This window comes from Danio rerio, chromosome 11, assembly GCF_049306965.1.
Source record: "Danio rerio strain Tuebingen ecotype United States chromosome 11, GRCz12tu, whole genome shotgun sequence".
Taxonomy (NCBI): domain Eukaryota; kingdom Metazoa; phylum Chordata; class Actinopteri; order Cypriniformes; family Danionidae; genus Danio; species Danio rerio.
The window spans coordinates 24156766-24184749 of record NC_133186.1 but is presented as its reverse complement, the minus strand read 5'-3'; the positions used below and the strand labels follow the sequence as shown (position 1 = coordinate 24184749).

Below are 27984 nucleotides of genomic sequence, written 5' to 3'. Positions count from 1 at the left end.
TTTCAAGTCACAGTTCGATTCGAATCTCGATTTAAAAAAGAAAAATTCAATAACTTCAATAACTTTCTGCTTCATATTATTGTACATGGAGGGTATCACCGTAGCTGTGAGATGCGTTCTACTTGGAACTTCGTAGCACGGTTTTAAAAAGTTGTGTTTAGAGTTTTAAGGGTCTCCTGCGTCTGCAGTTGCTATGCTATCTTTTGGCTATTTGTTGTAGCTGTTAAGTTCACTCGCAGCACTTCAACAAGCGTGTTTTTAGTTTTGCTTGGCAAGCCAAGCTGACGTGACATGGGGGCTTGGCAGCATCGATTGCAGCATTGTTCTGTATTGCTTGCAACTTGTTTTTCCTTTGCAATTCAGAATTTTAACAGAAGAAAACGCTCTAGACTAAGTGTGTGTTTAAATATGGGTCACTTTCTGGCACAGCACATTTAAAAAAATGACACAGCTCAACCAAGGACACTTGTAGATACTTGTAGGCTCATACAAAAGAAAGCAGCAGTGTACAAGCATTTTGAAATATTTTTTTTTCCGGATGCCACCGAGGAATCAGACTTTAGTGTTCTTTATGAGAACATGGCTTAGAGAAATGATCAGGTTACAAATGTTTAAACACACAATCATTAGTTTAACTACTGTGACATTCAGAAGAGCAATAAGGGAAATTAATGGGAGACTGACAATTACACAAACCGCTGAAAGACGCTGAAGTGCAAAATCTCCATGAGCAGGAATAATAAAATATTCATAAAAATAAACATATTTACAATGTCAGGAAACTACAGTTTAATTATTAGGTTCATGTTTTTTAATCACTTTCATCTTTTATTATTTAAAAAATAAAATAATAATTGAATTCTAATTGTAAAACAGTTTATTAATTATTTCAGTATATATATATGATTTTTTGTTAAACAAATGTAATGGTACTTTACAAAATTATTGTTTACTAGATATTTAAATATTTTATATTTTCTGTGTTAATTATTAGGTAAATAAGGGAGTAATAATCTTTACATTATATTTTATTTGATATTTTAATGCTGTGTATGTATTATATTTGATCAACTAATTGCAGCCTTTTTAATAATAATAAAAAAAAATAATATCTGATAAAACACCAAAGAGCCATTGTACAAAAGTACATATAACAACAGCTCTTATCATTAATTCTCACATTATTTTTTTTATTAATATATTAACCCAATTAGTCTGTTTTTGATCAAATAACCGTAGCCTTCTTAAGCAACAGAAAAAACACCAACTAAAAAACTGTCATATTTGATATTTGCAAAAATTGTCTATAATAACAGCTCTTAATTGTACAAGTAATCCTCACACATCTATCACAGCCACAAAATGCACCGTTCTTCCAGAATGACCCATCTTGTGAATAAGAGCGGCCCTGTAACTGATCAATGACTTCCCCTGCTCTCCGGACCTGACTTTTCATGAAATATAGATGGCCATTAAGAGCACCGGAGAACATGCGTCTCCATTTTTATATTTAATACAGGGCCCAAACGACCGGCAGGAGAGGAAGACGAGTGAGAATGTGCAGTTATTAAAATAAAAAGAGGAGAGAGAGAGAGAGAGAGAGAGAGAAAGAAAGAAAAGAAAAAAAAAACGATTCGAGCAAAAGTAGTTGGATCCATTAATTGTTAAATTTCATAAAAGTGAAATGAGTTGTTAAAGATATTCCTGCCACTTTCACCTCCCTCCTCTGAAAGTCTGACTGGCTAAAGCTCACTAACGGCTCCTGGGCGCCGCTGCGGTTCAACACTATTAGCCTGCTGTTCAGTCTGGATGCCCTCGGCCTCCACGGGTCCCTCTCGCACCTCATCTTCTCCGCTTCGCCCCCTCCAGAGGCTGGGCCACACAAATGAGCCTTGGGCCGGTGCTGGATGAATGTGGGGCAGCACCTCCTCGGCCCGAGTGAATGGCTAATGAGACCGACTGACTGACTGGCTTTTACTGTATGCAGGGTCTGCTTCTTCTCACATCTTAAGTCTATTGGGGAAGGAGGACTGAAGGTGCTGGGAAGAGATGGATAGATGGATGGATGTGTTAGCACATTCTTATGAGGGGTGAAGTAATGGGTGAAAAGGGTGATGGGGAGAAATGGGAGACTAAATGGGACAGTTAAAGTACATAGTCGGGCTTGGGCCTTTAATGAGCGCTATAATCTGTTCTTAGCTTTGGGCAGAGTCCAAAGCTAATATATTAATTACACAATTGTATGCTTAAATAAAAGAATTAACCAAGCAATTCAGTTTATTGCTGGATAAAAGTTATTATTTATAATATGTACAAATACTAATCAGAAATTCATTGCAATAATACATATTATTATAATGATAAGACATAAAAAGGATCATAATTGTCTCCAAATATTAATCAAATTATAAATATAACTATTAATAACTCAATAAGAGAAGCTACTATTAATTTTGTTAATAAAAAACAGACAATAATAATAGCTGTATTTAAAAAAATGTATTGAACTAAAACTATTTTACACGATTTTAATTATTGTATATATTGTATAAATGTAACATTTATATATTTTATAGTTATTTTGCCAATTATTCAAATATATTTTAAAGATTACCGTTTACAGTTTGACCTGGCTTAAAATATCACCAAGGTTTATAAAAATATTAAGTGATACACAAAATAAATCTGTTAGCTCTGGTCGCCACAGGTAGCATGAAATCGAGTTTCACACAGTTAAATCAGCTGTTTGGACATTAAAGCTTGGGCTGAGACACACACATACACACACACAAACACACACACACACAGGTGGAAGAGTGAGGACAGAGACAGCGGAGATGTCAAAAGATGCAGAGCTGATACAGGACTGGCTTTGGACCAGCGGGCGCATGCTAATCAACCAGGCTAAATTAAACTGTCTGATAAGAGTTACAACACTACGTGCCCATGGACTGATAAAACACACTGTGTTATTGTACAGTAGTGGTCAAAAGTTTGGGATCGGTAAGATTAAAAAAAAGACTTTTAAAAACTTAAAATTGTGAAATATTATTAATATTTCTTATTGGATGTAGTATCTAATATGATAACTATGAAAATTAATGTAAACCTTTTAATGGTACTCTATTACAGTTCCCACAAAAATATGAAGCAAATACCAAGTTTTCAACACTGATAATAATAATAATGATATTAATGTGATATAAAAAATATGTTTATTGAGCAATAGTTCATCACAATAGAATGATTTCTAAAGAATCATAAATCATTAGTGTTACACTGAAGAAGAGTTTCTGCAGGTTTTAGACTTATACAGGACTTTTCTATTCTATTCTATTCTATTCTATTCTATTCTATTCTATTCTATTCTATTCTATTCTATTCTATTCTATTCTAATTAGTTATTTCAAGGCTACATATTTTAAATAAATGATCAAAACAAGCAAACCCTAATTGTATGCATACACTTTTTTGAAAATAACTTATCTTAAAAAAATCTTGAAAAACCCTAACAAACTAAATGTATGCACAACAGTCTTTCCAGTTCAGCGTCCAAACCATATATGGACTATAAATACACAGAGAACTTTTAGACAAATAATATTGTAAGACCGGTAATTAAACCATATTGGTAACAAGAGTTTTGCTAAAAGTTCTATTGAGATGGATTGTTGGTGAATGGACACATGTTGGCCCGATTGACTTTAAATAAACACAGAAAAATTAAGTCCTGTTTACAATTTTCGAAGACCTACAAGACAAATTTTCAGTGAATTTAAGACTTTTTAAGGCCTAAAATGTATTTTTTTTTAACTTAAGTTAACTTTAACTTTTTAAGTCCCCTGTAAAGACATTTAATCAGAAAACAGTTCATTTAAACTGTAATAATGTTTTACATTTTTACAGTTCTACTGTATTTTTGATTCAGTAAATGCAACCTTGTTGACCAGAATTACTTGTTTAAACATTAAAGCAAAACATTAAAAATCTCACCGACTCCAAACAGAAAAGATACTATTTTAAATGTGCAGAGACAGATCCATACTTAGTCTTTTGACACTTTTAGGTGAAAGTTAAAGGATAGAGACTAAAGGAAATTAAATGAGCCAGACTTGAACTTCCTGCTCCCACCTACCAAACAGCATTCGGCAGGCTGACGCCACAGAACACAATCCAAACAATCCGGAGAGCACATCAGGACAGCAACAAAGCAAAGAAAAACAGATCTGGGACTGGCCCGGGTCGTAACTTCGCTGTCTGGGTGATGCCAGGCGTCATTAATAACCTCACTGTTATTGGAGCTCTCCTGAAGGCCTATCTCTGTTGTACCTGCTGTACCCCTTGGCACGAACTGAGAATTTATTGTTGTTTTGGGTCGTGTTAAACAATCGGCTACATCTGCTGCTCTGTTTTTATCTCTGTGAGACTTAGAAAAGAAAGGGTTCTTCTGCATCATTGCCAGAAGGTTGGCATGGGCAAGCGAACTCTTCTTAAATTTTTTGGCAAGTACTACAGGCTGGTTGATTCCTGTGACTGCTGTTTAGATGATATAAGGAACTGGGCATTAAATAATCAGAAAATTAGTTCAAAATAAATCAGGGGCAAAATGTTTAAATGCTGGAATTAAGTGTTCAGAAAACTATATCTCAAACTAACAGTAGCTCAAACGGATTTGGTTTTTTATATCTTCATTGTGTTTTTTTTTTTCCAAGACAATGAGTATTGTTGACTGATTAGTATAAGAAATACTGATAACAATAATAATATTTAATCAAGGCATTTAATTAAGCATTTTTATTGCATTTTTCCAGCAACAAGACATTCACAAGATTTACTATACCCCTGAAAATATGGGTTTGTTTTTTAAAGTTTTACTTATTTATTTAATTGAATTATTTATTTACCAAATCTGCTCATAAAAGCTGCTTTCATTTGATCAAAAGTACAGCAAAAGTAGTAACATTGTAAAATTATAGTTTTTACAATTTAAAATCACTCTTATATTTAAATAGACTGTAAATTGTTATTTACTTATCTGACTGTAAAGCTGTTAGTATTTGCTTTGAATTATAATTGACTCTAACATGAATTATATGGTGAAAAAATGGCAATTGTGCTGTTTAACGAATATCGAAAAACTTCTAATGTATTTTTCAACACTTTTGGATGATTTAATATGTCCTTGCTGAATGAAAGTGCTATTTTATTACATTTACTGTGCCAGTCAAACACCTGATTAATCCAACTATTATGTCAAGCAGTATGGCCATTACCTTCCACGTTGCTGTGTTTCTCCTGAAATAGGCGAACATTCGTGTAAACCAGTTATAGATCTCATTTAGAGTCAGCTGTCGGTCAGGGGCTTCCAGAATGGCCTGGTGAAAGAGAGAATGGAAGAGAGCAGGTGTCAAGAGGTGATTCAGATGGCTGTTATTAGTGAGAGAGACATTAGCTGATGGACGGCCAGGCAGTGCATTATGGATAGTGCCGCATGTTCAGCATGACTGACACCGAGCTAAAAGATGCGCATAAATCCTGACTTTCCAGCACACACCTCTGAACTCCACTCAAGTGCACTGGAGCACAGAGCTAAACGTTCATATTATGAATGCCAATTTCCACAAATTTCTTATGATCGATTGCTGATTAAATTAACAATCCATTAATCCTATAAATTAACTTTGCCTTGAAAGGATAGTTCAGTCAAAAATGAATATTCTGTTATCGTTTACTCGTCCTCCACATGTTTAAACCAGTCTGAACATCTTTCTTCTGTAGAACATTCTGGAGAATGCTGGAAAAGACTTCCATATTATTTTTTAAGTTAATACTATGATTGTAAATAGCTGTTCAAGACCACTTAAGAGTGAGTAAATGATCATGGAGGAAATGTTCCTTTTTGAGAAAACTATATATGTGCAAATGACACTCAAAACGAAAGCAACATATTTATATATTACATGATCATGAGCAACATTTGTCAGCTGAGTTAGATGTTGTGCTCACCCTGCAGGCAAAGGACGTTAACATGACATAATATTGACATTGTACCCCAACTTCATGGAAACGTTGGATTTAGTTTGAAAATGAAAATGGGGTAAACATCAGGCAGTTATCAATGTCTAACTTAAAATCAACCTAAAATCAACAAAATATCAATGTCTAATTATGATACAGCTTGACGTTGTGTGGACGTTACCACTATGACATCTGTCAGACATTGGATCTTGGTCACTTTCCAACACAACATAAAATCAACCAAATATCAACCTAATTTCATGTCATTATTGGATGCCAAAGTAACATTGTCCTTAGACGCTGACATGACATTGAATTTTGGTCACCTGATGTCATGAACTAAATCTAACCTAATATTAACATCTTATGATGTTATGTGCCTGCTGGGCATCCATTTCAGAAAATTAACAATATGATAATGCTGGGCACATTGTGGTGAAAAACACAAACACAAACCCAAAGTGGTAAACTAATGGCTGTTCTGTTTCTCAAACCATAGTAGAGAAGCATTATTAATAAGTAAGTCATAGAGCTGTAGTAAATAATCGATTCTGAGATTTTTAAAACATGGATCGCTATTCTCTCTTGAATCAATTCTGAGCTTAGTTTTAAACAATAAATTGCTCTAGGCTTGACAAACAGCCACAATCTTTTGAGATTATGGCTCAAAAGAATAGACAAAATTTTCAGAATTACAGTAGAACCTATTTCTCGAATGATTGAATCACATAAACAAGTAAACAGTGTACAAAAAAACTCTGTCTTGATAATCTTCAATCAAGGTCTGACAATTTGCTTTCGTATTTGCTTCCAATATTTCATTTGACATCAGTTTGACAGCTTCAGCCACAATAATCTTAACCCTTAGTTCTCTCTCTCCATTAGTTTGCTATAAGTGAATGATACACAAACAGAAAACTCTGCCTCCTACTCAATTTTCCATTTAAGTTGGAAGCACATCAACATACTGAAATACAAGTCCCAAATTCTAGTTTACGCATTTCTTTAATGACACCCATGCTTACTTGATCATCAATAAGGTGCATTGAATTAAAGCATTATCGTACAGTTTATCAATTGTCATTTAATCTTAAGAATCCCTAATACAGATCTCTACATCACACACACTGTAAAACCTAAAAAGTTAGGGTGACTGAAACCATTTGAGGAAACCAATTGCAACAAACCATTTAAGTTCAAAAACTAATCCTAATGAGTATTGTGAACTTAATTCATTTAAGTAAACAAAGCGATTTGAGCACAGTAAAACCCAATAAATAAAGAGAACTCAAACAAACTGAGTACTGTAAAACCCAATAAGTTAAGGCAACTCAAATCGCTTGAGGAAACTGAGTGCTACAAACTATTTGAGTTAAAAAACTAATCTAAATGAGTACTGTGAACCTACTATATTTAAGTTAAAATAATAAGGTGTTTAATTAACTCATTACCTTCAACACTGAGTTTAACACTTTTCAAATGAGTAGAATTAACTTGCAGTATATTTTGAGTTAACTACACTTATTAGATTTGATAAAGCTGACTGTTGGTTTTTACAGTGCAAGGTAACTTACGTGTCGTATGAGGGAGGCGTAGGTGAATGGAGGCCTGACATCAGCGTTTTTGTAGAATTCACAATTCTGTGCAAGTTCTGTAACAGACGGAGACAAATGTAGATATGAATGCATTTATTTCAGTGATGTAGAAAGCATGATGAGCTGTATTTGGTGGTGCTGGGGCACAGACCTGAAGCGATGGGGGTGCAGAACTTGTCGGAGTTGCGTCGCCGGATGGGTCCGACCCCGTGGAGGCTGGAGGAGCTGATGACGGAGGGGCCCTGCCTCATCGGGGTGATGGGGGTTGCAGCAGAGGTGGGAGGATGAGGAAGACCCTCAGGAAAACCATCATTTTCTCTTTTCGAAAGCGACACGCTTGAGGCCAGGTTTAGCTAGAGGAGAGAAAAACAAGTTGAAAGCTTATTTACAATTGGAATTACAATTCAGACAGTAATTATTTTACCAGTATATCATATGTATGCTATAGTTGAAAAGTTTGGGATTGGTACACATTTTCTGGGATTGTGAAAGAAGCCTCTTATGCTCACTAAAGGCGGATTTATACTTCTGCGTGATTGGCATGTCCCACAACACCTGGCTTGCCCGCAGTCATGCATTTATACTTCTGCGCGCTGTTTGTGTTGATCTGCAATAACACTTCCGAAACAATAGCTGACAGTATGCTTTTTTGTTCCTCTCTTTTAAGTTTTTTTGCGGGTGTTTTGTTTTTTCTGATCGCTAAAAGTTGCTCAAACTCGCTCATTCAGAGGCGGGAACTGGCGGACGTGCAACAACTTTAATCATAAGGTAAAGAAAAAACAAAAGTCTCCATCTGGAGCTCCTTCATGCAACCCGACACTTGTAAACAATTACTCCATCTGGCTCGCGGCTCTCAGCATCACCTATGCTCGTCGCCACTACCAAGTTGACTAATCACAGAGCTTGTGCTATGCATTATTGCAGTGTGCAATTACATTTTTTAGAGGTTCGCGTCAACAAACCTTCATTTTCAGCATAATTCGTTCAGTCCTAAATGTCACTTGTATATTCAGAAATCTTTTAATTAAAATATTTAGTGAATAAAAAATATTTTTTTAATTAATAGAAGGTTCAAATGTCCATATTTTAATTTCAATTTCATAATTTAATTTTTCAAATGGTAGTGATTACAATTAAATGATTATCAAATGTCTCAAAATACTGTGAAATATATACTATTTAATTGCAAGAGTTTTGGGAATCTTAAAACAATAATTAGCATTAATTTGACATTTAAATTTTGAATATATTTCAGTAGATATTTTATTACATTTAAATAAAAATGCAAAATTTTATGAAATGAACATTTATTTTAATTTTATTGATCATGCAGGAAAAAAAACATTTATATAAAAGTTTTGTGTTTTAGGAGGAAATATGGAATTGTATTTAATGTGCTAAAAAAACAGTTAATGTTGTTTAGTTGCATTTCCTTGTTGCTGTTTGTTGTTACAGAAAACCATGTGTATAAGAAATGACACAAAACAATGACAGCGCAAAACACACATTTCTCTCTCCTTCAGTTTGGCACATAATAAATCTTCCCACACCTTGGTTTTAATTCGCATAATCACCAGCGTTGCAATTACAAACCAGGAAATATAATCATCGTCAAATTGTCATTGCTCTCCCGCTGTGAGAAGCACATCCTGCGATCCTTGCCAGCACATCCATGCCAAAAGCAGTTGGCACAGTGACTCCATTATAAGATGATCCCATTCACCCGGTGAAATTCAAACAAAGCACCCCACAAATCGTGTTTCTCAACCGCACGCGCACAAACGAGGCTCCTCGGTGACACCACGTCTGCAATTAAAGCCACACAAGAGGAGCAAAACAAAGCGATACATGGTAGGAGGGGAGTAAAACAACAATCTGGCAACAAACAAGGCTTGCGGTTACCCGCCCTCATTGTGGCCCTGCTCTGCCCAATTAGCTTCGGCGGGCACAGAGCGCAAGGAAACAGCTTTCCCCATCGCTCAGGGAGTCTTTTTCGAGGTTGCTTGTTTTGCTCTAATTAAAACCATCATGTGCACGTGTGAGCAGCCAGAGATAGAGCGAGCCAGAGGAGGGGTTGAAGCTAATATGGCGAATTAAACAGAGCCGGCCCTCTTTTCTCTCTATTCTCGTTGCCACAGGAGCCAACCTGGCCCATCTCCAGTAATTAGGGAGCAAAATGGTTTAACAGGTACTTAATTAACGCTGGAGCTGCGCCAGTTTACTGTGCCAAACACCCAACGATCTTAATAGCGGTCAATGCCACACACGGGTTTGAGCTTGTGCTAAGCTCCGCCCTAATGCTCGCCCTTACCACTTAATGCTAATTCATTCTCTTGATCACACTCACAATTATCTTTTTTTTGCTCACTCTCTCTCTCGTTTCTTGTCTATGTCACTTGTCCCGGCCCGGTCGCTGGTTCCCCATTACCGTCTAATGGCAGCTGATCCAGAGAATTTGTCTCCAAACAGGAGACGCGGCCTACTTTCACCCTCCGCCTTCATTTATATCCCCTCGAATTAAGACACTCCACTTCTAATTGACAATTAATTTCGACATCTTCGTATTTTAATAAGACTCCTCATCAATCTCGGCATGAAATATTCATTAGATTGCTAATAATTGCCCAGACAGCTGCTGGCTTGAAGCAGGGGGAAAGCGCATTTTGTGATGCCAGCGTATGGAGGAATATCTGGTAAGTCCTGCACAAAACACTATTTAAAAACAACAACACATCTTTAAGTAGACAAACGCTCGTCTGGAGTGGAGATGAAGTCTGACACAAAGAGAACTTAATCTGCAACACTTGAGTTGAAGGTGCTTAACGGCTGGCTTGAATAAAATCTTACTTTTATAAAGCTCAAGGTGAACAGGTAAACATAAGTCTGGAATAAGAGGATGTGAGAGTTTTAGTTGCTCTCCAGGAACAGAGTCAGCAGAGGAGAACTCCACTGCCTCTATTCTCCAACAGAGGGCGCTCTTTAGTGCCTCAAACAGCTCATTCATTGATCATACCATGTGCCAAGGAGAAGTTTTGTGTGTGAATATGATAAAAGATGCACTATCAAAAGGTTGTAAAAATGAAAAAGTGGAACTCACAGGTTGGTTGAAATGCTTTGGCTCCGATGGACGCATGTGCAGGTGGGCCATCATGGCCTGCAGACGCTCGCTCTCTTTGGCCAGCTAGAGAACACAAATATAGACATATTATATAAAAAAAGTCACAAGCTGCTTTCCAAACTAGGATTATTTCTCAAAATAAATAAATAAAAATAAATCTTTGGTAAAATCAAAACATCCAGCCTGACACAACAATAGCCTATCTGATGATAATTATAAGTGCACAATTTAATAAAAAAAAACATTAAAAATATTATAAGCATTATTATACAAATTTTTATTAATATTATAGAACTGTCAACAAAGTGCAATCAAATATGGTTTAACGGTAAGGCATTTCAACAATGTATATATAATATTACAGTATAACAGGCCTATAGCCAGCATATTGAAAGCGATGGTTCTTTCTTTTATGAAAAAGTAGAATTGCTATTTAGTTATTTACCTAATTTCCTACTCAATTATGCATTGTAATGACATTTTCAAAACTTATCTTTGCTGGATCAGCTTGTTGGATGGTAAAAATACTTATTTTTAAAAAACAATTTATTTTTATCCATCAAAAAAAAAAAAATTTAGATATCTGGTAAAACTTGTTTTAAAATAAAAACTGTAGCCTAAAGCCAAATAACACACAGTCCTGCTCAATTAACTTTCTTTGAATAATAAAAAAAATAATTTGTCTTAAAGCAGGGGTCTCAAACTGCTGGCCCGCAGGCAATTTGCCGCCTACCTCCTCCTCCTTCTGGCCTGCAACTGACGTCAATAATATAACAAGAACCCACCCCCAAAGCATATATTTTTAAATTACTATCATTGTTGTGCAGTGGTCTTGTGGTTTTGACCGGCCACCTACTGGACATTTAAACTACTGTAATATATTCGGGATACTTTCGGTTTCTCTCAGCATGCGGTCGAGAGTAACGCACATGCAGATGGGGCTAATTTAAACATTGAAATGTATTTTCAAAAGTGGTCTATTTTTACTAAAGCTCAAATTTTTTTTTTTAAATATTCAAGGGTCATTTGATTATAATTAGTTTTATACCACTTGTATTGTGTTGTACAAACACATTTCCATGGAAAACACTATGCCGGCGGTGTAAATATGATAATTTTGCTAATATTCCATTCAAATGGTCTCACCTCAATTAATAGATTTTCCTCATATGCATATTAAAATGTGTATAAACTTTGCATTTGTAAAATTTGACTAAATATCTTCTCCCTATTTGTTATATTTTTACAAAAAAAAGATATAGAAAATAATTAAAGCAAGTAATGTCAAGTTGTTTAATCTGCTCTTTTGTTAAAGCAACAATTGATTGTGACATAATAATAATAATTATTATTATGCCTGTTATTAAAATGTAATATTTTCATAGTAATTTAAACTACCCCTTCAATATGTATCAATAAGAAATAAGGACAATAAGGATCTTTGACTGCATATACTCTGGAGAAAAATGTCTGAGTGCATCAGTTACATCAGGTTTCCACTTTTTTGTTGTGCTTGAATGTTAAAGCGGCCCTTCTATTAACTGTCAGTCACTGATATGGTTCCCGCCAACTTGAGTTTGAGACCCCTGTCTTAAAGCCTTCTTCTATTGATAATTTTCACAATTTATGATGGCATAGCAGTCAAAAATGGAATAAATGAGCTCATACAGAGGTCATAATCTGGATTTTGTTAGTGGGAGGGTGGGTCTTTCAAACCACCTGAACCCCCCCCCCCCCCCCCCCCCCCGCTAAGTGCCTGTAAAGTTAGTATAATTTATTACTAATTAAATTATTATTACATAAATTCTTAAGTTAAAAATATTTTGTGTGTTTTGCTTTTAAATGTTAAACCCCATAGCATTTATTCTGGTGAAAAACTATACTGGATTCTCAACCTGTTGGATAATACTACTACATAAAACTAGAAAGTTACTAGCAGGCTGTAAGTATCACTGTTTTGTTAACTTTTTAATGACCAAATATCAAAATAGTGAACCTAATTTTCCTTAAATTACGTTGTTTCGAACTATTTTTGTTTCTGTTTTTGCTGTATGCTCCTGCTGAGGCTTTGGCAGCAGGAGTGTGCAATTATTTGTAATGCCAATACAGCACATTAAAAAGCAAGTGTCGTCATAGTGTGTGTCACTCCAGCGGGCGCCACTGAAAGGAAGAGGAGGAGGGAGTGACTGGAGATATTCTCTTGTGAGGATAATTTTGCATTCTGCCTGTTAACTGAGTCAGCTCACGGGGATGTTGACATGCCGTTTCACAGCTCTTGATTCCTCCGGGAGAAAACATCTCTCTCACGGTCCTCCTTCCCCTCTCCCTCTTTCCCCTCGATTGTTGCATCTCTTTCAGAGACACTTGCCCTGTAACCACACTCGTCCTCGTTTGACATTCCTAAGCGCCATTTAGAGGAAGTGTGGAGGCAGTCGGCCCCTCTTAATCAAGGGGCGACACACTGACTCACAACGCTCCAAGACTGCCACTGTACATGTTAGAGGCACTAAAAAGTGTTGATTCTCACACATACGGTGGGATTTTACTGCACATATGAGACTGTGGGAAAATTTTGAGAAAAAAAGCTAAAAATAAATAAATTAATTTTCAACTGAGTCATACAAAATTTGAGTATTTACAGCAGGATATTTTGGGTGGCTACTAGGGTAATTCTAGGTGGTTTCTAAGGTGTTGTACAAGTGGTGGGTGTCATTAGGGTTTCTATGGGGTTTATAATCTATTCTGGGTAGTCAAGGGTTTCTAAGCAGTTTCTTATGACTTATGAGTGCTATGGGTTGTTAGCTAGGCTTTTCTGGGTTAGTACTAGAACATAAGTAGTTGTCAGGGTATTTTAAGTACCCACATAGCAAAATTTCTCTGTGAATTACAAAACATGCCAGGACCAAGTCTAGCTTCTAGAAAAGGGCCAAACATGGACCATATCTGGGTCAAGTCTCAGCCAAGTCATAACTGGGCCATATAGGTTGGTGTGTCATGATTGAAATAAAATTGATAAACCCATGAAGCATTGCGGTTTAGGCACACAATAGGCATGCTTTTTCTCAAAGTGACCTGATTGGTAGAATTTTTTCTTTACTCAAAAATAATTTGAATGTGTTTTCAAAGTGGGTCAAGACAGGCCAAACTTACGTAGCCCACATCTAATGTTTAACATCTGGGCCAAATACATCTGGCCCTAATCTTGTGTGTCGCCTAAAAGACGGTGCCACCTCTGCCAAACCTGGGCCATGTTTGAGTCACATGTTGTATGCTAGTGCCGGATGAATGCCTCCTGTGCCAGCTTTGTGCCAAATCTTGGCCAGAATTCTTTGCTATACCCGAGTATGCAGAGTTCAAACCAATCCTGGAATTATGTATTTGCAGGAGTAAATTACAATCAATGCAAATGTGCTAAAAGAGGCAAATTATCACCATATGGTGCATATGAAGAGGAATGAACAATGCATTTGCAGCAAAAGTATGAAATTCACCTCAATTGTGTCTATCGTGCAAGTTTAAATAATTGAACTCAAGCAAAAACATTGTGTGAGTTGAGTAAACTAGAGCAAGTCATACAATGCAATAGACAAGGATTCGCATCATAGGCAGGGCTTCTGTCTGCCTGGTGACTCTAGCTTCATTGCTAAATGGCTAACATGGATATTATTGAGAGAATAGCTATGGTTGTTTGCTTTAGGAAGGCTGAAAAACAGCATAGATTTATTTGCCCACTAGATCCATTCACAGATGCACCCAGCTCTGAGTTCATCAACTCCTCTAGAAACTATATCAGGGTGATAAAAGCTTTCAGTGGTGCTTCAGACTGAGCTGAGCCCAGTTTGCTAAACTGTTGTCTGGTGTCGGCAAGAGGGATTTGCCTTGGGACACCAACAAAAGGCACTCCATCATAATCACGCCCCTACAAGAAAAAACGCCTGATTGGTTAACGTGACGCGATTGTCCACTGAAGTTCAGATTTTCCAACTCCAGTGATTTGTGCGATACGCGCATCAAGTGCGTCAAGTGCACAAACACTCAACTCGAGCTATTTCATTCGCGAAATGGACGGGAGTATATCTATTTGCGTCTTTGCATTGATTTAACATGTAAATTATGCGTGCTTGACGCTTCATCCGTGCCTGGTGTGAACACAGTCTAAGGTGCTATAAATTGGTTCTTAGAGCATCTGGGTGAATGCTAAAGTGTTCTGAGTGTTTGATAGGCTGTTCTAGGTTATCCTTATAGGTTATGAGTGGATGTTATTTGGATGGTTTCTTGCAGTTTTTTTCACGCAATTTCTAAGGAATTATGGCTGATTACTGAAGTTTGTGAATGGTTGCTAAAATGGTGTTGGTAGCTGTTTGAATGTTCTTGGTTGTTACTGGAGCACAAGTGGTTGATAGGGTGTTCTGGGTAGTTTATAGGGCATTACTCTGTGGTTGGTATGGTTCCTGGGAGGATATGAGATAAGGGTTTTTTTGTTTAATGCCACTCAAGAGGTAAATGAATCTACACAGAAATTATACTTTAATGTTATACTTTATTTGTGTACTTTAATGCTTGCAGCTGAGGTGAATAAGAGCAGACAGTTTTTTGTTTTTTTTTGGCAGCATCTTGCCTTTACAAAGATAACCTTTTTACTCTGCATAGAATAAATGTATTTACACAACAGTTTTAATTGTATATGGTTTTGTTAGAGGCTAAGGGTAAATAAGAGCTAATTTGACAATTTAATGTGGCTTTTATGCAATGCATCTTTACACAGAACTTTGAGCAGGCACTAAACACACTTCAGGACATACCCAGGTGGTAATTGTGTGTTTTTAGAGTTCTTGGTGAATTCTAAGGTTTTATGGTTGGTTGCTTTTCAATGCTAAGATGTTTTGGATGGTTGACGGGCTATTCATGGTTGATCCTAGATGTTGCTATTTTTTTTTTTTTTTTTTGCGTTTATTTGTAATAGGGTTATAGGTTCCTTAATATGAGCAACAGAAAACATGTATGTATTTACTTTAGAAACACCACCTAGTAACGGCTACATACTGGTCTGTATTATAATAATTATAATTATAAGCAGTAATAAAAATGTGATTACTGTTGTTATGTTGTGTTTTGTGGCTGTGCCCAGTGTTGCTGAAGTCATCTACAGATCTGAGCTGTTTATTCACCCATTAGCTGATATGTATTTAATGAGGGGCTGCCCCATATTGGTCAGCTGGGCAATAAAAACAGTGGAAAATCTGAGGTTGTGTTCAGGGAGACACAGCAGGTTGGCAAAGGGTGGTTCTGGTTGGTGTGGGTTGGCATTAGGGTAATGGGGGCAGACTATGTGACAGGACGGAGGTAGACGTGAGAGGAAATACACTTGGACGTGGACTCACTCTCTTGTCACTTCTCATCACCCCTGCATCGATCTGGACACGCGTTTAAACATTCTTTGTGGGCCTCAAAGTGAGCACGGTGCCCATGTGCCTTGCAGGGCAATGTTTTTTTGAAAGAGCTTTGTTGTGAGGGGTTTATTTTTGGGAATGAGATGAGGTGGAGAACATTATGGGGAGGTGGCGTGGAAAGAAAAGGGAAGCTGACCAATTATCAGGTCTGTCTGACTGGCAGTGATGATGGGAAGTAGTTGTGCCATGTAAAGCTGGAGGGTCTGAAGTGCCTGTCTAAATGTAAGCCCATCCAGGAGACATGTTTTTTTTTAAAGGGTTGTTGATTTACAGCTTTAAATACTGAGGAATTCCACCGCTTCAGGCATGGTAAGGTTACTTGACCTGTGTTTAAGTTTGAGGATTACAAGCAGCTCCCCCATAGCAAACGGTCTCGACGGCCTGTCAGTGTCTGCCAATCCCAACTGTCACTAGACGCTCTTCTGACAGTCTCTGCGTCCAAACAAATTACTCGCACAGACAATAAAACTTCGTTCACCACTAAACTTAGCACATTTCAGGGTCATAAATAGGGTAACCCTTGTGCAGTCTAAGAATTCTGTATGCAGTGTGTCCTACAGTTAAAAAATGACCCGCTTTCACTAAACCTTTAAAATAAAGCAGCAAAATTTAATTTAAATTCTCCAATTCTTCAAACTGCTTTTAAAAAGTGCACAGGTCATTTTTGAATCAGGGCGGATAAGATAACAGTTATATATATATATATATATATATATATATATATATATATATATATATATATATATATATATATAAATATTTCTTTTTTCTTTTTTTTCTTTTCTAAACTGCCTTCAATTAAGTGTCATTAAATTGGTAGTATAAGGCAAAAAATTTTAAAAAGTTACCAAAAGGTAAAAACTCTTAAATTAAATTTGAATTAAGCACTTATTTCATAATAGTTTATAAGATATAATTAACATATAACATATTGTGTCATTTTGTCTATAATAAACCAACACGTTTTTTTGTTACAATACTCCTAAAGTCATTTTGCATAAATCCGCAGATTTTTTTACAAAATTCTCAGCAGAAATAGCAAAAAATGTCCGCAGATTCTGTCTGGTCCATATAAGTGACAGTTATTCAGGGGTGCATTTCCGAAAACCATTGTTAGCCAACTAAAATCGCGAGTTGTGTTATTACAAAGATAGTTCGTTGATTTGGCATTTTCCAAATCCGTCATTCCAACGAACATTCGCAAACTGCACCTCCGGACATAGTTCCTGGCTGTGTTCTATTCCCAGTTATCCCCCCTATGCCCTATTCGTTTAGAACATTCTAACATTTAAACTTGGATTTTTTAAATTATTTTTTTTAAAGCACCAAAGTCATCACTCTTAGATGTAATTTGCTTTCAAAGTATTTTTACAGTTCAGTTTTATATGACATGAGCCTGCTGGTTAGAAAATTTCTGCAGTGGTTTGCATGTGACAAATTTTAAAAGTAGACTTTAAAAAAAATAAAATAAACAAATAACATAAACAATCTCTTAATAATAATAATAATAATAATAATAATAATAATAATAATAATAATCATTATTATTATTTTTTATTTCCTAATAAATGATAAATTAAATTAGATTATTTTCCCAGATATAGATTGAGGCCGGAAAGGCATCCGCTGCACAAAAACGTGATAAATAAGTTGGTGGCTCATTCCACTGTGGCGACCCCGGATTAATAAAGGGACTAAGCCGAAAAGAAAATGAATGAATGAATGAAATTACATTTCTTAAATAAATCGCCTCATTATTTATTTATTTGATTTATATATGATATTAGAATATGTGTTAGCTTTTGTAAATGATTTTATGTTTTATAATAGATTATGGAATATTCGCAATAATATTTGTAAAGGAAACATAGGCCAATTTAAATTACTATTGAAAACGAGTGCATGTTTTTACCAAAACTAATATTGGATTTTTTTTAATGCATGTGAGTGTAAAAACAATATAATTTGCACAAAGAAATTAAGGAGTTCTTCTCTAAAGAAGTTGTTACCACCCCCGTTTAGAGCATCAGTATGGGTTTTTTTTACGTTATAACTAACATGGTTTAAATAATGGATCTGCAAAAGAGAAACAAGGGGTTTTAGGAAACACTCATCACTACATTAATATTAATATCATACTATGATAGTTCAACCGCAAGTTGCGTCACTGTTTGGGAAACGCACCCCAGGTCAATAGACTTTGTGTATTCTTATTTTTCTGACTCAAAATACATAACAAAACTACACTGAAAAAAATTAGTTCTGCAAAATTGTTGCAAACAATTTATATGGGTTGAATTTAAACAAACTAATTAAATTAAATTAAATTAATTAAATTAAATTAATCAAATAAATTGTTTACAGCCACTTAAAAAAAAAAAGTAAATTCAAGGAATCATCTTTGAATGATTCTTTTCAGTGTACTCAGCTGATTGGAAAAAAGTCTGTAATTTGGACTAAGGCAGGCGTTTAAAGAGTAGAGCGGGGCATGGAGGGTGTCCGTGGGCAAAGGAAGTCTGTAGCACTTCCCATGTCCACCCTTCTCCTTATCAGCTCTCTCATTAGAGATGACACCGCGTATATGCGCGCGACAGGCTGCCCGCGGTGCTTGCCGAGAGTCCACGGCAGGAGGGATGAGAGAGGTGCTGGGAAACTCTCTAATTGGGATCCATCAAAGGCAGATATTCTGGCCGCCTCTCTTGCACCCGCACTCTACATCACTCTTCCCATTACAAGCTCCAGTGATCTCTATCAACTTATATGACATGTAATGGGCAGAAAATCATGCCAGCTGGGCGAGTATGAGAAACAGTATGAATGATTTCTGGAAGACCAAGTCTTGGCTTTGAAGCACAAACACAGATTTGGGTCTTATTCCGTCAAGTCAATGGTTTACACCTCAGTCAATGGTTTACACCTGGTATTAAGATGTGTTTTGGTAGATTTGGATTACAAGGAGACGAAGAATACATGTTTATGTTTGTTAATCTGACCTGTTTTAATCTGCTTTAGACTACTTTCAATCTAATGATCGCTTGTGTGATGAACATATGAAAGAGTAAAAAGACAACAAAAAATAATATGTAGAAAAGCGTAAATAATATCTTTAATCTACACTGTGATTTCAAGAATTTTGTATCTTTACAATGTCACTAACTCACTCATGGCCATCTAAAAAGCAGAAGAGGAAAGGATAATGAGGAGAATCTGAATGGCCAATTAGTAACTGGTTAATGATATACATACATAGATATACAGTTGAAGTTAGAATTATTAAACCCCTCTGAATTATTACACCCCCCCCTCCCCTGTTTATTTTTCCCTCAATTTCTGTTTAACGGAGAATATATTTTTTCAGCACATTTCTAAACATAATAGTATTAATAACTCATTTCTAATAACTGATTAATTTTGTCTTTGCCCTGATGACAGTAAATAATATTTGACTAGATATTTTACAAAACACTTCTATAAAGCTTTAAGTGACATTTGAAGACTTAACTAGGTTAATTGGGTTAACTAGGCAGGTTAGGGTAATTAGGCAAGTTATTGTATAACGATGGTTTGTTCTGTATCAAAAAATATATATAGTTCAAAGAGGCTAATAATTTTGACCTTAAAATGTTTTTTTTTAAACCTAAAAACTGCTTTTATTCTGGCTGAAATAAAACAAATAAGACTTTTTCCAGAATAATAAATTATTATCAGACATACTGTGAAAATTTCCTTGCTCTGTTTAACATAATTTGGGAAAAGGGGGGGGGGGTATGGGGGTTAATAATTCAGATTTAAACTGTAGATATATGTGTGTAAATATACCAAATCATTTTTAAACATATATTTTTGCTGTTCATATTTTGTATGATTACAGTTGAACTACTAAAGTCACACGGACTGTTTTAACAGTGTTTTTAGTCGCTTTTACTAAAGAATTTAATCTAAAATAACTTAATTTGTGTTCCAAATATGAATGAATGATTGCGTTTACATGGACACCAAAAATCTGATTTTACGTAATTTGATAAAGACAACACTCTGATTAAGAGTCTACAATGTAAACAGCAATTTTTAAATAATTTAATCCAATTAAAGCCATAGTCAAACTTAAATGAAATCTAATTAAGACATGGAGTATGCCGATTTTAGATGCATTATTGAAGTGCTGTACAAACATATAAACACCTCAAACTATTACCATAGTGAAGGATTTTCGCCGCACTTTGCAACAGGTAAGTCTATACTCACGGCTGTTTGACACTATTCTCTGCACCTACCGAGTCAGTGAAGGACAACAGACACCTGCATCATGAAATGCGAAGGTTTTTTCTCCCCATACGGTGTGCTGTATCAAATTCCATAAAACAACTCTCCCAGCAGTTCATACGGGCATCCAATATGTTGTTTGTCATAGGGGACATGCATGAAATGTTACTGAATGAATGTAAAACTGCAAAACTGCAGTTAAAGTCGACAAATTAAAAATTAAACATGCAAAATTACATGAAACTCCGGAGGAATTCTGAATAGCGCAGTGACGCAATGACGTTAATCAATTATGTGTTATAACATGTAAAACAGGATCATGAAAGGAGCATTCAAAAAGCAACTCATGTAAACACCTTAATCTTATTATTGTCTTATTCAGACTAAGGCAAATAATTTGATTACTGAGGTCCATGTAAACATAATCAATGTCTCAGCAGATTAGTAAATAATTAACAACAACATTTTCATTTTTGGGTGATCCTGAATGATGACGATTACATTTTTTAAATATAAATTGTTCTCTAACATGAATCTCATTGTGTACGAGCATAAAAAAACATAAACCTAATGAGCTGGCTCTGGAAAAAGCATCTGGCAAATGCATAAATGCAAATGAAAACAAAGAAAGCAAGCTAGTCAGGCAGCTTCTACTTTGCGTTTGCAAGATTTTTGTAGAAATGTTGATTTTGCGTTTGTGTACGCATCCCACCTGTATCTCCAGCTGTTGAACGACCTGCATCTGGACCCTGCACTGGGCCGTACTGCGATCATCCAGGGCGTGTTCACTATTCAGGTGCCTAAGAGAGAGAGAGAGAAATGCAAACATGTGATGACATATCCTGATACACAGTCTACTAGATCAATCCACGACCCTATCTAAACTCCCACAGGGAGATCTGTAAGCATATTTGGACCATCTGCCACAAACCGTGTCGCTGACCTGCCTAATACAGCGCACACGTACACACAAACACACACTGTACGGCTGTGTCTGAGCCTTTTGGGATCATCTCGCAGTTCGTGCCGCGTACGGTAACGTGTTAACACTACATGCCCGGGTGTCACGTCTTGACAGCACTCACACTTACATTCAAATGCAGAGGTCAGCAAGGCAATCGAGCTCTAGTTTCAGCATCTTGACAAATCACGCAAATAACCACTTCAAAACACAAGGACAGACAGTTGTTTATTTTTCCATTTTGGAGAAGAAATATTTAATGGAATCCTCTCGGGATCAGAGCGGCCCTCTCAGAGGAAACCCCTAACAATAGTGGATTTCCACTTGAAAACACACTTTTCACTAGGCGTATAAACTCAATTTCCTCTCGCAAGAAAATAAAAACAATATTACAACATGAAAGATGTGGAAAGAGAGGTTTTCCGCTGAGGATTGTGTCATATGAATGACCGTACTGTTTGAGGAAAGTGTTGTATTTTATTTATTGTCAGAGCGTGTTTATCGTCGTTCATCGGAGGAGATGAAAATAACTTTAGACACAAACGTCTCGCTATATTAGGTCTGAATGAGTGTCCTAATGTCTCTGTTATTCAGTTGCAATGCAGCTGGAGTGGGATATTATTTTGGAAACGGTTTTGTTTTTTTGTCAGAAAGCGCCGCCGGCCATGAACTCTTGAGTGGGAGTTGAAAAAGAAGAAGAAGAAAAAAAAAAAAACACCTGGATATGACTTCATTTGTTTTACTCATCAAGTGCTGCTTTAGATGGGTGAGCTTTGCCCGTAGTTATTCGAGTTATGTTTTCTTTATGAAGCAATCCAAAATACAACTCCAAAACAAAGCAAAACAAACAGATGATGCAGAGCTGAGAACTGAACGGGGAAGCAAAACTGAAGAAAAAACAGTTTAAAGGGACGGTGTCATCTAGGACACAAAGATGGGATCTTGGATCTTCCCTTTACACTATCTGTCTCATTCCACCCGTCTTATTTACAACTTTCCCATGCTTGAAATCACACGGATGCACCCCTGCGCGCATATAAACACAATTCTATAATCCATAAAACATCCAAACGATGATGTCATCAATCCCTCCAGGTGTAGAAGCAGCCCCTCCCACCTTCCAAAAACACACCTGGTGATATTTAATAACTGTGAGGTCAAAGGTCATAGGAGCCTCATGGAAGATACGAGTAGAGGAACCGCAATGATCTCTTTCAGTTATTTTAGTATCCATTCATTTTCTTTTCAGCTTAGTCCCTTTATTCATCAGGGGTCTCCACCGTCAGCTTATCCAGCATATGTTTCACGCAGCGGATGCCCTTCCAGCTGCAACCCATCACTGGGAAACATCCATGCAGACTCATTCATATACATACAATTTTTAGCTTACCATATTCACCTATACCATATGTCATTAAACTGTGAGGGGAACCGGAGCACCTGGAGGAAATCCACAACAACACGGGGAGAACATGCAAACTCCACACAGAAATGCCAACTGACCCAGCCGAGGCTCGAACTAGCAACCATTTTGCTGTGAGGCCATCGTGCTACCCACTGCTCCACCATAAGGCCCATTTTAGTAACCTTCAGACACAATTGTTGTGAATTAGTTTGAAACTTTTTTAACAATTTTATTGATCTGTGTTTAATATATAACCCGTCTTTCATATGAGACCTTAAACTGAGGTCCTGACTCTCTGTGGTTATTAAAAATCCCATAGCACTTCTCGTAACGAGTAAGGGTGTAACTTCAGTGACCTGGTCAAATTCCCTCCATCAGCCCTTACCTATCATGGCCTCCCATCCACCGAATTGTCTCTCTCTCCACCTATAGTTGGAGTGTGGTGAGCACACAGGTGCCATTGTCCTGTGGCTGCCATCGCATCATCCAGGTGGATGCTACACACTGGTTGTGGAGTGGAGAGACCCCCCTTGTGATTGTGAAGTGCTTAAACTGTATGACCAAACACGATAAACACGCTATATAAATACTTTACATTACATAACTATATTATATTTTTTTAATTAACTACAATAAAATATAATTATATATTTGTTCCAGACTTATAATAATATGATAAACAATATGATAGTTTTAGTACAGTTTAAGAGATTTAAGTTATAAGCAGGGTCATGCAGAATCAGGAGACTGTGCTATTTTTGCACTGAATTTGGTAAAAGTGATTTTTAAATTGATTTTTTGCTAAAAGTTGAGTAATTTTGAGTGTATATGAGGTGAAAACCTAACATAAAATACTAATAAAGTAGTAAATCAAAATAAAACTTTTATTTCAGTTTTGCAATCTAATTAGAACTATTTAGATCTATGTTTGGTAAACAAAGGTTTCTTATATAATACATGCACAAAAAGACCATTACTAGAACATTACTCTACAAATTATAATGTGCATCAATTATCAAACCATCTGCATATTGATCAATAACATTACTGAAATTAATATAAACACGTGTACATAAGTAAATAAATAGACTAAACGATGGGTTTAAAATTCAATAGATTTCTGAGAGCACAAATCCCAAATGGGCCTAGTTGTCAGCATTGCCTGATATTAAATTTTAATTGTGCATACAAAATTCTCATAATCTTAGAATAATTCTGCCATAAAAGGTAAAATAAAATAAAACATATATAACTTATACTTCTTACACATTACTGTTTGTTACATAAATAGTTCATTATTTATTTAATATTATATATTAGCAAACTCTAATCCTAACCATATGACAAACACATGTTAATTATAATATTATTGAATACCGAAATGTATAATAATAAGGCAAAAAAGACGGCTTGAAATAATGTAACCCAAAATTTGAACATCAGTAAGCCACAAGACGGATATAACCCAGCTTATCGCATGAGACAGAATTTGAATTGCGGTCCAGTCAGACTCATCCGACACCTTTAATCCTGCATTTTTAGCATGGATGGTCCACTGTGTTCAGTTCTCCATTCACATGATGGGACGATGACAAACAGAAGTGTGTTCAAGCGCCATATTTTTAACCTTCGCCATACAAACTCATCCCAGCCTGCTTTATCTCTGTGACACCCACTACATGAGCGTTTTGAGTGTCCGTCTGAATGAAAAGAGGGGTGCGCATTCACTCTCCCTCATGAGAAATTAAACAAAAACAATGATGTCACCCACTCGACTAATCCAGGCGCAGATAGACATTTTTCCCCGCAAGCACATGATGATAATAACAAAAACATGATCTCATCTTACTCTCCACAGCCCCCCGTCTTTCTGAATAAAGGAACAGACCACAAGTTTTATGGTTCATAATAAACAGTAGCAGCATTTTTCGGAGAGACCCGACAATGAGGCAGTGTTTACTCCCTGCACCCCGACAGGGATTTGAGGAGCATTTACAACGGTCACAGAAAGAAAAAAAAAAGTCACAAGCCGGGCCTCAACAAAGGCCTTGAGTATTCTAACACATGTCGTCCTGGCATGCCAGAGAAAATTGTACATCATTAAAGAGCTCAGGACGGGAAAGAGCGTGTGTGCGTGTGTGAGTGAGAGAGACAGGATGAAGATTAAGAGTGAATGAGTGTTTTATCATTCTCACACTACTCTAGCGAAAGAGAAAACAAGAGATCGAGATTTCGTCAGGGGATAAAAAGTGGTCATATTTTGTCCAGATGAAACTGACAGACTATATGTAATTTTTCAGTATTTTCTGCACTGATTTAAAGGGGGAATCTGTGAAAAGGATTTTTAAAGTTATGATGAAACAGCATAGAATACTAAACTCTTAATGGCTGTTCACACGGGATGTTTTATGCATTTGCCGTTGCATATAGTTTTTCCATTTGCTAGATGTTTGCACGAGTTGCCCAAAGCAAAGTTTAAGTTTGAAATGTTTAAAATAAAATAAAATAATAAATAATAAAATAAAATTAATAAATAAAAAATTAAATAAAATATATAATTGAATAAAAATTTTATAAATAAAAATTTATAAAAATATTTAAAATAATAAATAAAAAAAAATTAAATAAATAATAAATTAATAAATAAAATAACATAGAATTAAAATAACTAAAATAAAAAATAAATAACATAAATAATAAAATTAAATAAAATATTAGTTAGTGTTTCATGACTGTGACTCCCTACTGCAACAAGGTAACTTAATTGAAAACCTCCACCTATCACATTTAAACACAGCAACACTGAAAAAAGGACAGATTCCATATGAACGTCCCCTTATTGCAAGCTGAAATCCTTATTAAATTACCCAAAATGAACACGAACGGGATGAGGGATATGTGGCGCTTTGTGAATGGCGGGCGCTCGTTTAGCGGGCACCGATTCCATGTGGGCCTCATTTCCTACTATAAGTGGCAGGCAGCCAGATGGGTCTATAGAATAGACAAAAAGAACAGAAGGAGAGAGAGAGAGAGAGAGAGAGAGAGAGAGAGAGAGAGAGAGAGAGAGAGAGAGAGACTCCTCTCTTTTCCTGTCTTTAGCGATGACTAAAGTGTTCTGACTAGGCCATGGTGCACGGCAATATCTGTCACCCCCTCCCTTCTTATCTCCCACCTCTCGCGCCTTCTCCGCTTGCCCCGCGGCTATGTGAAATGAGACACCGCGCAACCAAACAACAGCTTTACTCTTAAAACTTTCCCAGACTCTCCGGCTCTTTGATGTGCGTGTCAGCGGCCATCATACGCGCACCGAGCACGCTCTTCACCCCCCCTCACCAGGGATGAGTGGAGGAAATTTACATACACATCTTTCCGGCCTGTCAATACAGTGGTCCCCTCGAGGAAGCGTAGCCCTGGAGTCAAAAGACAACACGAGGACCCTGGAAATAAACAAGCGGGGATGTGACCGCCACTTATCAAGGCAAGATACTGAAGGTTAAGGGTTTTAAAAAACTATTTTCAGTTATGTGATTACATTAAACTTTTGTTTTGTACTCAAACTTTCTAAATCGTTTTAATGTGTAAATGAGGCATTATTTAATTAAATGTGCACTTATTTGCATTCATTTTAAGCACAAATATCTGAATACACTAAATACATACACATTTAGTAATTTAGCAGATGATTTGACCACTTCTGAGGCAATTTAGCGATTCAACAAGAAGAATTTATACATTTATATTTATATAATTTTATACATTTTTAAAAATATTTTGATACATTGCATAAATAAATTTGATACATGCGTTTTTTTTTTCAACATTTATGTTGTTTTTTTCACAGAGCGGATTTTTGACAACCTTTTAATACTGAAAAGACAGAAAATGGGAGGGAGGGGGGGGGGGGGTGTAGAACAAAATATTTTAGGCCAATATAACCAGGCAAGTTGATTATACATGATTATACACACTTAAACATGTCTTTTTATGTTTTCTTTAAACTAAAATGAAAAAAAAACATGTTTTAATAGAAAAGAGGAAGAAAGAAAGAAAAAAGAAAGAGAAAAAAAGAAAAGGGTAAGAAATAAAAGGAAAGTAATGAAAGAAAGAAAATAAAGAAAAAGAAAGACAGAAGAAAGAAAGAAAGAAAGAAAGAAAGAAAGAAAGAAAGAAAGAAAGAAAGAAAGAAAGAAAGAAAGAAAGAAAGAAAGAAAAAGAACAAAAGAAAAGAAAGAAAGAACGATAGAAAGAAAGAAAGAAAGAAAGAAAGAAAGAAAGAAAGAAAGAAAGAAAGAAAGAAAGAAAGAAAGAAAGAAAGAAGGAAAGAAAGGGGAAAGCAATGAAAGAAAAAAGAAAATAAAGAAAAAGAAGGAGAGAAGAAAGAAAGAAAGAAAGAAAGAAAGAAAGAAAGAAAGAAAGAAAGAAAGAAAGAAAGAAAGAAAAGGGAAAGCAATGAAAGAAAAAAGGAAATAAAGAAAAAGGAGAGAAGACAGAAGAAAGAAAGAAAGAAAGAACGAAAGAAGAGAAAGAAAAAAAAGGAAAGAAAGAAAAAGAAAAGGAAAGAAAGAAAGAAAGAAAGAAAGAAAAAAAGAAAGAAAAAAAGAAAGAAAAAGAAAGAAAATCTCAACATTGACAGGTGCAAAAGCAAGCATCTTTTTACTGCAGTGTCAACTGCATCTACAACTCGGGCTACTGTTGACCTGCTAGTTATCAAAGAAGGTGGTCGAAGTAGAGAAAATAAAGAGCGTAGAGAGAGTGTAGATTGCCAACTTCAAGCCCGCTGGGGCAACGGCAGCAGCAACAGTCTGACTCGCACCCCTGTGACAGGCGGACATGTCAGGACTTTCCACTGTGAAGTCTCATTATTTTAACACACAGAGACAATGGGACTGTTTACATCGCCTTCCCTGTCTGATCTCTTCCTCTCTTTATCTCCTCTAAACCCCCCCTTCCAGCATCCCTAAAGACCCCAAACTGGCAAACACACGCGCAAAGAAAAAGAGATGGAGAGAAGAAAGAAGATTGGGAAAAGGGAGATAGAGGAGGGGAGGGAGCCTCTTTTTGATGTCTTTGCTTGTATCCAAGAAACAAAGGCTTCTAATTGTAAATGAGCTAATTAAGTAAACCACTAACGAAGCGTGAAAACAATTTGCTTGACCCAGCAGTGGAGCGCTCAG

General features: G+C 36.2%; 1 protein-coding gene across 12 annotated transcripts in view; it reads right to left on the bottom strand.

Moving 5' to 3' along the window:
* foxp4 (forkhead box P4) overlaps positions 1-27984 on the bottom strand; it is a 487998-nt gene that overhangs the window by 16409 nt on the left and 443605 nt on the right. For all 12 annotated transcript variants that reach the window (XM_073915911.1, XM_073915914.1, XM_073915912.1 and 9 more), the window contains 5 exon segments: positions 21157-21244; positions 10711-10794; positions 7765-7966; positions 7593-7669; positions 5274-5375 (listed from right to left, as the gene is read on the bottom strand). In XM_073915911.1, the coding sequence (XP_073772012.1) occupies positions 5274-5375; positions 7593-7669; positions 7765-7966; positions 10711-10794; positions 21157-21244 (553 nt within the window).